This window comes from Tachyglossus aculeatus, chromosome 11, assembly GCF_015852505.1.
Source record: "Tachyglossus aculeatus isolate mTacAcu1 chromosome 11, mTacAcu1.pri, whole genome shotgun sequence".
NCBI classification, from domain to species: Eukaryota; Metazoa; Chordata; class Mammalia; order Monotremata; family Tachyglossidae; genus Tachyglossus; species Tachyglossus aculeatus.
The window spans coordinates 4,678,491-4,690,421 of record NC_052076.1 but is presented as its reverse complement, the minus strand read 5'-3'; the positions used below and the strand labels follow the sequence as shown (position 1 = coordinate 4,690,421).

The 11,931-nt window shown below is 46.0% G+C and overlaps 1 protein-coding gene across 1 annotated transcript in view; it reads left to right on the top strand.

Moving 5' to 3' along the window:
- The first annotated feature begins 1,273 nt into the window (after nt 1–1,273).
- MKRN1 (makorin ring finger protein 1) overlaps nt 1,274–11,931 on the top strand; it is a 38,415-nt gene continuing 27,757 nt past the window's right edge. Inside the window, exon 1 of the mRNA XM_038753557.1 lies at nt 1,274–1,410. Coding sequence (XP_038609485.1) covers nt 1,274–1,410 — 137 coding nt within the window. The remainder of the gene's footprint in view (nt 1,411–11,931) is intronic.

The following is an 11,931-nucleotide window of genomic DNA, read 5'->3' as shown; positions in this document are numbered from 1 at the left end:
TCTCTCTCTCTCGCCGCTCGGGCCTCCACCAATCAGAGAGAGCGAGGGTGGACTTCGCACCAATCACAGAGAGGGAGGGCGGGCTCCGCACCAATCACAGAGAGGGAGGGCGGGCTCCCCACCGATCACAGAGAAGGAGGGCGGGCTCCATACCAATCACAGAGAGTGAGGGCGGGCTCCCCACCAATCAGAGAGAGTGAGGGCGGGCTCCGCACCAATCACAGAGCGGGAAGGCGGGCTCCGCACCAATCAGAGAGAGGGATGGCGGGCTCCGCACCAATCACAGAAAGGGAGGGCGGGCTCCTCACCAATCATCACAGAGAGGGAAGGCGGGCTCCCCACCAATCAGAGAGAGGGAGGGCGGGCTCCGCACCCATCAGAGAGAGGGAGGGCGGGCTCCGCACCAATCACAGAGCGGGAGGGCTGGCTCTCCACCAATCAGGGAGAGGGAGGGCGGGCTCCGCACCAATCGGGGAGAGGGAGGGCGGGCTCCGCACCAATCAGAGAGAGGGAGGACTGGCTTCGCACCCATCAGAGAGAGTGAGGGCGGGCTCCGCACCAATCACAGAGAGGGAGAGCGGGCTCCGCACCCATCAGAGAGAGTGAGGGCGGGCTCCGCACCAATCACAGAGCGGGAGGGCTGGGTCTCCACCAATCAGGGAGAGGGAGGGCGGGCTCCGCACCAATCAGAGAGAGGGAGGGCTCCGCACCAATCACAGAGAGGGAGGGCGGGCTCCGCACCAATATCACAGCGAATGAGGGCGGGCTCCGCACCAATATCACAGCGAATGAGGGCGGGCTCCGCACCAATATCACAGCGAATGAGGGCGGGCTCCGCACCAATCACAGAGAGGGAGGGCGGGCTCCCCACCAATCAGAGAGAGGGAGGGCGGGCTCCGCACCAATATCACAGAGAATGAGGGCGGGCTCCGCACCAATCACAGAGAGGGAGGGCGGGCTCCCCACCAACCGCAGAGAGGGAGAGAGGGCTTCCCACCAATCACAGAGAGGGAGGGCGGACCCCCTCGCCACCAATCACAGAGAAGGAGGGCGGGCTCCCGCTCCCGGACCCCCGTTTCCGCTCGTCGCGCGAGACGTGATGGGGGGAAGGAGCGCGGCCCCCCCCACCTCCCCGGCGTGCGCGCATGCGCGGTGGGGCGCGGGGCGGGGCCGGGCTGACCGGAAGTGTGGGGTCCCGGAACTTCCGGCGGGCGGGCCGGCGGGCCGGCGGGCCGGGAGACGGAGGGAGGGAGGGAGGGAGGGATAAACAGGGATGGCGGAGGCTGCGGTTACCGGGGCGACGGCGGCTAAAGGACCACCGCCCGTCGCCTCCCCTTCCTCCTCCTCCTCCTCCTCCTCCTTCTCCTCCGTGCCCCCGGGCGGCGGCTGGACCAAGCAGGTGACCTGCAGGTAAGGGGCTGGGGGGGGGGGCCTCCGTGCCCCTCTCTCCTTCCGTTATAATTATAATAATAATAGTAATAGTAATAATAATGGTATTTATTAAGCGCTTACTATGTGCAAAGCACTGTTCTAGTGCTTCTATTCATTCATTCGGTCGTATTTATTGAGCGCCTACTGTGCGCAGAGCACTGGGCGAAGCGCTTGGGAAGTACAGGTCGGCAACATTCATTCATTCGAGCGTATTTAGACGTAAACATATTCATTCATTTATTCGGTCGTATTTATTGAGCGCTTACTGTGCGCAGAGCACTGGACGAAGCGCTTGGGAAGTACAGGTCGGCAACATTCATTCATTCGAGCGTATTTAGACGTAAACATATTCATTCATTCATTCGGTCGTATTTATTGAGCGCTTACTGTGCGCAGAGCACTGGGCGAAGCGCTTGGGAAGTACAGGTCGGCAACATTCATTCATTCGAGCGTATTTATACGTATTTATAAATACGATTGATGATGATTTATTGAGCACTTACTGCGTGCAGAGCACTGGGCTAAGCGCTTGGGAAGTACAGGTCGGCAACATTCATTCATTCGAGCGTATTTATACGTAAACATAGTCATTCATTCATTCGGTCGTATTTATTGAGCGCTTACTGTGCGCAGAGCACTGGGCGAAGCGCTTGGGAAGTACAGGTCGGCAACATTCATTCATTCGAGCGTATTTATACGTATTTATAAATACGATTGATGATGATTTATTGAGCGCTTACTGTGCGCAGAGCACTGGGCTAAGCGCTTGGGAAGTACAGGTCGGCAGCATTCATTCATTCGAGCGTATTTATACGTAAACATATTCATTCATTCATTCGGTCGTATTTATTGAGCGCTTACTGTGCGCAGAGCACTGGGCGAAGCGCTTGGGAAGTACAGGTCGGCAACATTCATTCATTCGGTCGTATTTATTGAGCGCTCACTGTGTGCAGAGCGCTGGGCTAAGCGCTTGGGAAGTACAGGTCGGCAACATAGTCATTCATTCGAGCGTATTTATACGTATTTATAAATACGATTGATGATGATTTATTGAGCACTTACTGTGTGCAGAGCACTGGACTAAGCGCTTGGGAAGTCCAAGTTGGCAACATGTTCATTCATTCAATCGTATTTATTGAGCGCTCACTGTGTGCAGAGCGCTGGGCTAAGCGCTTGGGAAGTACAGGTCGGCAACATAGTCATTCATTCGAGCGTATTTATACGTATTTATAAATACGATTGATGATGATTTATTGAGCACTTACTGTGTGCAGAGCACTGGACTAAGCGCTTGGGAAGTCCAAGTTGGCAACATGTTCATTCATTCAATCGTATTTATTGAGCGCTCACTGTGTGCAGAGCGCTGGGCTAAGCGCTTGGGAAGTACAGGTCGGCAACATAGTCATTCATTCGAGCGTATTTATACGTAAACATATTCGGTCGTATTTATTGAGCGCCTGCTGTGCGCAGAGCACTGGACTAAGCGCTTGGGAAGTACAGGTCGGCAGCATTCATTCATTCGAGCGTATTTATACGTATTTATAAATACGGTTGTTGATGATGATGATTTATTGAGCGCTTACTGTGTGCAGAGCACTGGACTAAGCGCTTGGGAAGTACAGGTCGGCAACATTCATTCATTCGAGCGTATTTATACGTATTTATAAATACGATTGATGATGATTTATTGAGCACTTACTGTGTGCAGAGCACTGGACTAAGCGCTTGGGAAGTACAGGTCGGCAACATTCATTCGAGCGTATTTATACGTAAACATATTCATTCATTCATTCGGTCGTATTTATTGAGCGCTTACTGTGCGCAGAGCACTGGGCGAAGCGCTTGGGAAGTACAGGTCGGCAACATTCATTCATTCGAGCGTATTTATACGTAAACATATTCATTCATTCATTCGGTCGTATTTATTGAGCGCTTACTGTGCGCAGAGCACTGGGCGAAGCGCTTGGGAAGTACAGGTCGGCAACATTCATTCATTCGAGCGTATTTATACGTATTTATAAATACGATTGATGATGATTTATTGAGCGTTTACTGTGTGCAGAGCACTGGACTAAGCGCTTGGGAAGTACAAGTTGGCAACATTCATTCATTCAATCGTATTTATTGAGCGCTCACTGTGTGCAGAGCGCTGGGCTAAGCGCTTGGGAAATACAGTTCGGCAACATTCATTCATTCGAGCGTATTTATACGTAAACATATTCATTCATTCGGTCGTACTTATTGAGCTCTTACTGTGTGCAGAGCACTGGACGAAGCGCTTGGGAAGGACAGGTCGGCAGCATTCATTCGTTCGAGCCTATTTATACGTAAACATATTCATTCATTCGGTCGTATTTATTGAGCGCTTACTGTGTGCAGAGCGCTGGACTAAGCGCTTGGGAAGTACAAGTCGGCAACATTCATTCACTCGAGCGTATTTATACATATTTATAAATACGATTGATGATGATGATTCATTGAGCGCTTACTGTGCGCAGAGCACTGGACTAAGCACTTGGGAAGTCCAAGTTGGCAACATATTCATTTATTCAATCGTATTTATTGAGCGCTTACTGTGTGCAGAGCACTGGACGAAGCGCTTGGGAAGGACAAATCGGCAACATATTCATTCATTGGAGCGTATTTATACGTAAACATATTCATTCGGTCGTATTTATTGAGCGCTTACTGTGCGCAGAGCACTGGACTAAGCGCTTGGGAAGTACAGGTCGGCAGCATTCATTCATTGGAGCGTATTTATACGTATTTATAAATACGATTGATGATGATGATGTTTTATTGAGCGCTTACTGTGTGCAGAGCCCTGGACGAAGCGCTTGGGAAGTACAGGTTGGCAACATTCATTCATTCGAGCGTATTTATACGTAAACATATTCATTCATTCATTCGGTCGTACTTATTGAGCGCTTACTGTGCGCAGAGCACTGGACCAAGTGCTTGGGAAGTACAGGTCGGCAACATTCGTTCATTCGAGCGTATTTATACGTATTTATAAATATGATTGATGATGATGATGATTTATTGAGCGCTTACTGTGTGCAGAGCACTGGACTAAGCGCTTGGGAAGTCCAAGTTGGCAACATATTCATTCATTTGGTCGTATTTATTGAGCGCTTACTGTGCGCAGAGCACTGGACGAAGCGCTTGGGAAGTACACGTCGGCAACATTCATTCATTCGAGTGTATTTATACGTAAACATATTCATTTATTTGGTCGTATTTATTGAGCGCTTACTGTGCGCAGAGCACTGGACGAAGCGCTTGGGAAGTACAGGTTGGCAACATTCATTCATTCGAGTGTATTTATACGTAAACATATTCATTCATTCATTCGGTCGTATTTATTGAGCGCTTACTGTGTGCAGAGCACTGGACTAAGCGCTTGGGAAGTACAGGTCGGCAACATTCATTCATTCGAGCGTATTTATACGTAAGCATATTCATTCATTCATTCGGTCGTACTTATTGAGTGCTTACTGTGCGCAGAGCACTGGACTAAGCGCTTGGGAAGTACAGGTCGGCAACATTCATTCATTCGAGCGTATTTATACGTAAACATATTCATTCATTTGGTCGTGTTTATTGAGCGCTTACTTTACGCAGGGCACTGGACTAAGCGCTTGGGAAGTACAGTTCGGCAACATTCGTTCATTCGAGCGTATTTATACTTATTTATAAATACGATTGATGGTGATGATGATGATGATTTAGACTGTGAGCCCACTGTTGGGTCGGGACTGTCTCTATATGTTGCCAATTTGTACTTCCCAAGCGCTTAGTCCAGTGCTCTGCACACAGTAAGCGCTCAATAAATACGATTGATGATGATTTATTGAGCGCTTACTGTGTGCAGAGCACTGGACTAAGCGCTTGGGAGGTCCAAGTTGGCAACATATTCATTCATTCGATCGTATTTATTGAGCGCTTACTGTGTGCAGAGCCCTGGACTAAGCGCTTGGGAAGTACAAGTTGGCAACATATTCATTTGTACATTCAGTCGTATTTATTGAGCGTTTACTGTGTGCAGAGCACTGGACTAAGCGCTTGGGAAGTCCAAGTTGGCAACATATTCATTCATTCGATCGTATTTATTAATAATAATAATGGCATTTATTAAGCGCTTAGTATGTGCAAAGCACTGTTCTAAGCGCTGGGGAGGTTACAAGGTGATCAGGTTGTCCCACGGCGGGCTCACGGTCTTCATTTCCAATTTACGGATGAGGTAACTGAGGCCCAGAGAAGTGAATTGACTTGCCCAAAGTCACACAGCTGACAGTCGGCGGAGCTGGGATTTGAACCCATGACCTCTGACTCCAAAGCCCGGGCTCTTTCCATTGAGCCACGCTGTTCCATATTCATTCATTCGATCGCATTTATTGAGCGCTTACCGTGTGCAGAGCACTGGACGAAGCGCTTGGGAAGTACAATTCGGCAACATATTCATTCGATCGTATTTATTGAGCGCTTACCGTGTGCAGAGCACTGGACTAAGCGCTTGGGAAGTACAAGTTGGCAACATATAATAATAATAATGATGATGGTATTTGTTAAGCGCGTACTGTGTGCCAAGCACTATTCTAAGCTCTGGGGAGATGCAAGGTGATCAGGTTGTTCCACGTGGGGCTCACAGTCTTCATCCCCATTTTACGGATGAGGGAACTGAGGCGCAGAGGAGTTAACAATAATAATAATGGCATTTGTTAAGCGCTTACTATGTGTGAAGCAGTGCTCTAAGTGCTAGCGGGGATACAAGGTGATCAGGTTGTCCCACGGGGGGCTCACAATCTTAATCCCCATTTTCCAGATGAGGTCACTGAGGCTCGGAGAAGTGAAGTGACTTGCCCAGTCACACAGCTGACACTTGGCAGAGCCGGGATTTGAACCCACGACCTCTGACTCCAAAGCCTGGGCTCTTTCCACTGAGCCACGCATAGAGACGGTCCCTACCCAACAATGGGCTCACAGTCTAGAAGGGGGAGACACAATAAAACAACACATATTAACAAAATAAAGTAAATAGAATAGTAAGGTGATCAGGTTGTCCCACGTGGGGCTCACAGTCTTCATCCCCATTTTACAGATGAGGGAACTGAGGCACAGAGGCGTTAACAGATAATAATGGCATTTGTTAAGCGCTTACTATGTGTGAAGCAGTGCTCTAAGCGCCGGGGGGATACAAGGTGATCAGGTTGTCCCACGTGGGCCTCACAGTCTTTATCCCCATTTTACAGATGGGTCACTGAGGTGAAGTGAAGTGACTTGCCCAAAGTCACACAGCTGACAATAATAATAATAATGGCATTTGTTAAGCGCTTACTATGTGCAAAGCACTGTTCTAAGCGCTGGGGAGGTTACAAGGTGATCAGCCACGTGGGGCTCACAGTCTTCATCCCCATTTTCCAGATGAGGGAACTGAGGCCCAGAGAAGTAAAGTGACTTGCCCAAAGCCACACAGCAGAGAAGTGGTGGAGCTGGGATAATAATAATAATGACGGCATTTATTAAGTGCTTACTATGTGTAAAGCACTGTTCTAAGCGTTGGGGCGGTTACAAGGTGATCAGGTTGTCCCACGGGGGGCTCACAGTCTTAATCCCCATTTTACCGATGAGGTAACTGAGGCTCAGAGAAGTGAAGTGCGTTGCTCAAAGTCACCCAGCTGACAGTCGGCAGAGTAGGGATCTGAACCCATGACCTCTGACTCCAAAGCCCGGCCTCTTTCCACTGAGCCACGCTGCTTCTCCAATAATAATGTGGGCATTCGTTAAGCGCTAACTATGTGCCAAGCACTGTTCTAAGCACTGGAGTGGATACAAGGTGATCAGATTGTCCCTCGTGGGGCTCACAGTCTTCATCCCCATTTTACAGATAATAATAATGATGGTGTTTTGTTAAGCGCTTACTATGTGCCAAGCGCTGTTCTTAGCCCTGGAGTAGATAAAAGGTGATCAGGTTGTCCCTCGTGGGGTTCACAGTCTTCATCCCCATTTTACAGATAATAATAATGAAAGTGTTTGTTAAGTGCTTACTATGTGCCAAGTGCTGTTCTAATTGCTGGAGTAGATAAAAGGTGATCAAGTTGTCCCTCGTGGAGTTCACAGTCTTCATACCCATTTTGCAAATAATAATAATGAAGGTGTTTGTTAAGCGCTTACTATGTGCCAAGCGCTGTTCTAAGCGCTGGAGTAGATAAAAGGTAATCAGGTTGTCCCTCGTGGGGTTCACAGTCTTCATACCCATTTTGCAGATAATAATAATGAAGGTGTTTGTTAAGCGCTTACTATGTGCCAAGCGCTGTTCTAAGCGCTGGAGTAGATAAAAGGTGATCAGGTTGTCCCTCGTGGGGTTCACAGTCTTCATCCCCATTTTACAGATAATAATAATGATGGTGTTTGTTAAGCGCTTACTATGTGCCAAGCGCTATTCTAATTGCTGGAGTAGATAAAAGGTGATCAAGGTGTCCCTCGTGGGGTTCACAGTCTTCATACCCATTTTGCAGATAATAATAATGAAGGTGTTTGTTAAGCGCTTACTATGTGCCAAGCGCTGTTCTAAGCGCTGGAGTAGATAAAAGGTGATCAGGTTGTCCCTCGTGGGGTTCACAGTCTTCATCCCCATTTTACAGATAGTAATGATGATGGTATTTGTTAAGCGCTTACTATGTGCCAAGCGCTGGAGTAGATAAAAGGTAATCAGGTTGTCCCATGGTGGGGCTCACAGTCTTCATCCCCATTTTACAGATAGTAATAATGATGGTGTTTGTTAAGCGCTTACTATGTGCCAAGCGCTGGAGTAGATAAAAGGTAATCAGGTTGTCCCTCGAGGGGTTCACAGTCTTCATCCCCATTTCACAGATAATAATAATGAAGGTGTTTGTTAAGCGCTTACTATGTGCCAAGCGCTGTTCTTAGCGCTGGAGTAGATAAAAGGTTATCAGGTTGTCCCATGGTGGGGCTCACAGTCTTCATCCCCATTTTACAGCTAATAATAATGATGGTATTTGTTAAGCGCTTACTATGTGCCAAGCGCTGGAGTAGATAAAAGGTAATCAGGTTGTCCCACGTGGTGCTCACAATCTTCGTACCCATTTTACAGATAATAATAATGATGGTGTTTGTTAAGCGCTTACTATGTGCCAAGCGCTGTTCTTAGCGCTGGAGTAGATAAAAGGTGATCAGGTTGTCCCTCGTGGGGTTCACAGTCTTCATACCCATTTTACAGATAGTAATGATGATGGTATTTGTTAAGCGCTTACTATGTGCCACGCCCTGGAGTAGATAAAAGGTGATCAGGTTGTCCCACGTGGGGCTCACAGTCTTCAACCCTATTTTACAGATAATAATAATGATGGTATTTAGTAATAATAATGATGGCATTTGTTAAGCGCTTACTATGTGCAAAGCACTGTTCTAAGCGCTGGGGAGGGGAAACAAGGTAATGAGGTCGTCCCATGTGGGGCTCACGGTCTTAATCCCCATTTTGCAGATGAGGTAACTGAGGCTCAGGGAAGTTAAGTGACTTACCCGAGGTCACACAGCAGACATGTGGTGGAGCCGGGATTCGAACCTATGATCTCTGACTCCAAAGCCCGGGCTCTTTCCACTGAGCCACGCTGCTTCTCCATGTTAAGCGCTTACTATGTGCCAAGCACTGGAGTAGGTGATCAGGTTGTCCCACGTGGGGCTCCCAGTCTTCATCCCCATTTCACAGTTGAGGGAACTGAGGCCCAGTGAAGTGACTTGCCCAAAGTCACACCGCTGAAAAGTGGCGGAGTTAGAACCCATGACTTCTGATTCCCAAGCCCGGGCTCTTGCCACTCTAATGATGGCATTTGTTAAGCGCTTACTATGTGCCAAGCACTGTTCTAAGCACTGGGGGGGGGGGGGGATACAAGGTGATCAGGTTGTCCCACGTGGGGCTCACAGTCCTCATCTCCATTTTCCAGATGAGGTCACTGAGGCCCAGAGAAGTTAAGTGGCTTGCCCAAGGTCACCCGGCTGACAAGTGGCGGAGCCGGGATTTGAACTCATGACCCCCAACTCCCAAACCCGAGCTCTTTCCACTGAGCCACGCTGCTTCTGTCAATCAATCAATCAGTCGTATTGAGCGCTTACTGTGTGCAGAGCACTGGACTAAGCGCTTGGGAAAGTCCCAAGGCTCCTTCCCCCGTCTCCACCTCCCACCCCACCGTGTTCTGGGGCTCCTGGGGCCAGCGCTCCACCTTTTCCAGGGGTTTCCCTTCTAATAATAATAATAATAATAATAATAATAATAATAATAATAATGTTGGTATTTGTTAAGCGCTTACTATGTGCAAAGCACTGTTCTAAGCGCTGGGGTAGATACAAGGTAATCAGGTTGTCCCCCGTGGGGCTCGCAGTCTTCATCCCCATTTGACAGATGAGGGAACTGAGGCCCAGAGAAGTGAAGTGACTTGCCCAAAGTCACCCAGCTGACAAGTGGCAGAGCCGGGATTTGAACCCATGACCTCTGACTCCAAAGCCCGGGCTCTTTTCCACTGAGCCACGCTGCTTCTCTAGACTGTGAGCCCACTGTTGGGGAGGGACCGTCTCTAGATGTTGCCAACTTGGACTTCCCAAGCGCTTAGTACAGTGCTCTGCACACAGTAAGCGCTCAATAAATACGATCTCCCTGTGTTTCAGGGCTCCTTTCACCCCATCATATCCAAAGATTTCCTCCCTCTTGATGCCAGGTACCTCCTTCCCCCTCCCCACAGCACCTGTATATATGTATATATGTATTTATTACTCTATTTATTGATTTTACTTGTCCATATTTATTCCCCTCCCCGCAGCACCTGTATATATGTATATATGTTTGTATGTATTTATTACTCTTTTTATTTTCCCTCCCCACAACACCTGTATATATGTATATGTTTATATGTATTTATTACTCTATTTATTGATTTTACTTGTCCATATTTATTCCCCTCCCCACAGCACCTGTATATATGTTTGTATGTATTACTCTATTTATTAATTTTACTTGTCCATATTTATTCCCCTCCCCACAGCACCTGTATATATGTTTGTATGTATTTATTACTCTATTTTACTTGTCCATATTTATTCCCCTCCCCACACCTGTATATATGTATATGTTTATATGTATTTATTACTCTATTTATTGATTTTACTTGTCTGTATTTATTCCCCTCCCCACAGCACCTGTATATATGTTTGTATGTATTACTCTATTTATTAATTTTACTTGTCCATATTTATTCCCCTCCCCACAGCACCTGTATATATGTTTGTATGTATTTATTACTCTATTTTACTTGTCCATATTTATTCCCCTCCCCACAACACCTGTATATGTGTATATGTTTATATGTATTTATTACTCTATTTATTGATTTTACTTGTCCATATTTATTCCCCTCCCCACAGCACCTGTATATATGTTTGTATGTATTACTCTATTTATTAATTTTACTTGTCCATATTTATTCCCCTCCCCACAGCACCTGTATATATGTTTGTATGTATTTATTACTCTATTTATTTATTTTACCTGTCCATATTTATTCCCCTCCCCACAACAGCTGTATATATGTATGTTTGTATGTATTTATTACTCTATTTATTTATTGTACTTGTCCATATTTATTCCCCTCCCCACAGCACCTGTATATATGTTTGTATGTATTTATTACTCTATTTTACTTTTCCATATTTATTCCCCTCCCCACAGCACCTGTATATATGTATATATGTTTGTATGTATTTATTTTACTTGTCCATATTTATTCCCCTCCCCACAGCACCTGTATATATGTTTGTATGTATTTATTACTCTATTTATTTTACTTGTCCATATTTATTCCCCTCCCCACAACACCTGTATATATGGATGTGTTTATATGTATTTATTACTCTATTTATTGATTTTACTTGTCTGTATTTATTCCCCTCCCCACAGCACCTGTATATATGTTTGTATGTATTACTCTATTTATTGATTTTACTTGTCCATATTTATTCCCCTCCCCACAGCACCTGTATATATGTTTGTATGTATTTATTACTCTATTTTACTTGTCCATATTTATTCCCCTCCCCACAACACCTGTATATATGTATATGTTTGTATGTATTTATTACTCTATTTACTTTACTTGTCCATATTTATTCCCCTCCCCACAGCACCTGTATATATGTTTGTGTGTATTACTCTATTGATTTTACTTGTGCATATTTATTCCCCTCCCCACAGCTCCTGTATATATGTTTATATGTATTTATTTCTCCATTTATTTTACTTGTCCATATTTATTCCCCTCCCCACAGTACCTGTATATATGTATATGTTTGTATGTATTTATTACTCTGTTTATTTATTTTACTTGTCCATATTTATTCCCCTCCCCACGGCACCTGTATATATGTATGTTTGTGTGTATTTATTACTCTACTTATTTATTTTACTTGTCCATATTTATTACCCTCCCCACA